Source organism: Octopus bimaculoides, chromosome 29 (assembly GCF_001194135.2).
Source record: "Octopus bimaculoides isolate UCB-OBI-ISO-001 chromosome 29, ASM119413v2, whole genome shotgun sequence".
NCBI classification, from domain to species: domain Eukaryota; kingdom Metazoa; phylum Mollusca; class Cephalopoda; order Octopoda; family Octopodidae; genus Octopus; species Octopus bimaculoides.
Genome location: NC_069009.1, coordinates 11270909 through 11273325, shown reverse-complemented (window position 1 = coordinate 11273325; position 2417 = coordinate 11270909). Strand labels below are relative to the sequence as shown.

Sequence of the window (2417 nt, the reverse complement as noted above, 5' to 3'; positions counted from 1 at the left end):
TGATAGTATTTCATTGCCGTCATTTTTAATTGTCATCCCATTCTGTTACGCTCTCTCTCTCTCCTTGTCTCATTTTTGCATTCCCACTCCCTGAACACAGGTGTATGTGATTGCTTTTGAATGTCTGTGAATGTGAGCGTGTGTTTGAGTGTGTGTTTGTGAGTGAACATGAGAATGTGTTAGGATATATATGAATGTGTGAATTGTTCAAGCAGCACATTTTATATATGTGTATATATTTGTTTACGTTTTGTGTTTGGGTGGTTCAATACTAGTGTATTAGCTTGTGATTATATTCCTGTAAGTATAACATTCCTTGTGTTTAGCTCTGGATCAACGATGAATGCCATCCATCAATATTGTAATTGCATTTTGAAAGCTAATTTACTCAAATATTAATTTCTCTAACTTTCGAACTCCTAATAATTTTCTTTCTTTCTCTGAAAATATTTGCAACCACATAAATTCTTCTCCATCACTATCATCATAATCATCGTTGCCACAACTTCCTCATCATCTCATTATCATAAACACCACCACCAGCACCACAACCAGCATTAGCATCATCATCAATTTGAATACTAATACCATCATCTTCATCCTCCGAGTTATCGTATTAATCACCACTAGCATAACCACCACCGACATCATCATCATCATCATCATCTTCATCTTCATCATCATTGTCGTCGTCTTCATCATCAGCATCATGAGCACTAAGACCATCTTTCTCGTCCTCTGTATTTTCATCATATACATCGCCACCTCGACCACGACCCCTACCACCAACATCACCACCACCACCACCATCATCATCATCATCATCATCATCATCATCATCATCATCATTATCATCATCATCATCATGAGCTTCATCATTTTCCCCATTATCATCATCAGCGTCTATTTTTCTAATATTTAAGGAATATTTAATACTTCATTACGAACCCGTTCTACAGCGGTTTTTCACAGCCCACATTTTTGTTACAGATATTTCCAAAAGAATGATATCAATGAAATAGAAGTTGGAACGTTTCAAAATCTTCCCAGTTTAATGGAACTGTAAGTTGGATTAGTCTTTTGTTTTTGTTTTAAAGAAAATTACATTTAAATATTTCGTGTCTTTCCATGCTTTCTTTTTTCTCTCATTCTCTCACTCTCCTTGGCACACTATATATTATCTGTCGCTTTCCATAGGAATATGCAAAGTCTTCGTGAATGTCTGTGAAGGTGAGTGTGTATATTTCTGTGTATTTGTGTGTGAATATCACTGTCTGGGTTTATGTATGAGTTTCTGAAAATTAATGTATATAATTTCGTCTATGTATGTGCATATATAAATCTGCCTTTCAGTATAACTAAATGCATACGAGTGTATATCTTTTTCTATATCATTTGTTGTTTTTACCTATAGATCTCCTACTGCATTTGCTGGATACATGTCACAAGAGGGAATTCGATCACTGATAACAAAGCTGTGGACGATTCTGTCACTTCTTAAAACGATTGTATGAGAAAGTATGAGAGAATGTGAGAGTATGTGGATGCGTGTGTGTAAGTTTGTTTGCGCCTATATAAGTCTAGTTGTGTATGCGCCTATATAAGTCACTCTCTTGCACGTATGTGTGAGTATATGATAATATACACATATGTTTATAACTGTGTCTCAGTTATAAACCACGGCTGACTCTAACTTAATATATAATATAAATTTATTTTATTCCCTCTTTCATCTTTTGTCTATTCTCTTTCTCGTCCTCCATTTCCCCTTCACCGTCGAATCCTTTTACCTCTATTTCTCAATTTTTGATGTCTTCATCTTCTTCATCATAAAAGTTTTGTTCGTCTCTTCAATCCTTCCTATTCTTATTCCCATCTATTTCTTCAACTAAAGAGATTCCTTTCCTCCCTCATCTTATTTTTGTTCTTGCTGCTGTTGTTGTTGTTCTTCTTCTTCTATTTTCTTCTTCTTCTTCTTCTTCTTCTTCTTGTTGTTCTTCTTCTTCTTCTTCTTCTTCGTCTTCTTCTTCTTCTTCTCCTCCTCCTCCTCCTCCTCCTTCTCCTTGTTCTTCTTCTTCTTCTTTTTCTTCTTCTTCTTCTTCTTCTTTTTCTTCTTCTTCTACTACTACTACTACTACTACTACTACTACTACTACTACTACTACTACTTTACCTTCTTTTCTTCTTTTTCAATTTTCATTCTACTTTCACTCCTACCCCTCCTCCTGATCCTCTATTTTTTAATATTCTTCTTCGTCTCCTTTTCTCCTTTCTGTCTTCCACTTCTCTTTTTTCTACTTATTTTCCTTTTCATTTATTCTCTTCTTTCTTCTTCTTCTTCTTCTTCTTCTTCTTCTTCTTCTTCTTCTTCTTCTTCTTCTTCTTCTTCTACTACTACTACTACTACTACTTTACCT

General features: G+C 34.9%; 1 protein-coding gene across 1 annotated transcript in view; it reads left to right on the top strand.

The window, feature by feature from the left end:
• Window positions 1–2417, top strand: part of LOC106878986 (insulin-like growth factor-binding protein complex acid labile subunit) — a 67003-nt gene that overhangs the window by 33083 nt on the left and 31503 nt on the right. The window contains exon 8 of the mRNA XM_014928365.2: window positions 991–1062. Coding sequence (XP_014783851.1) covers window positions 991–1062 — 72 coding nt within the window. The remainder of the gene's footprint in view (window positions 1–990; window positions 1063–2417) is intronic.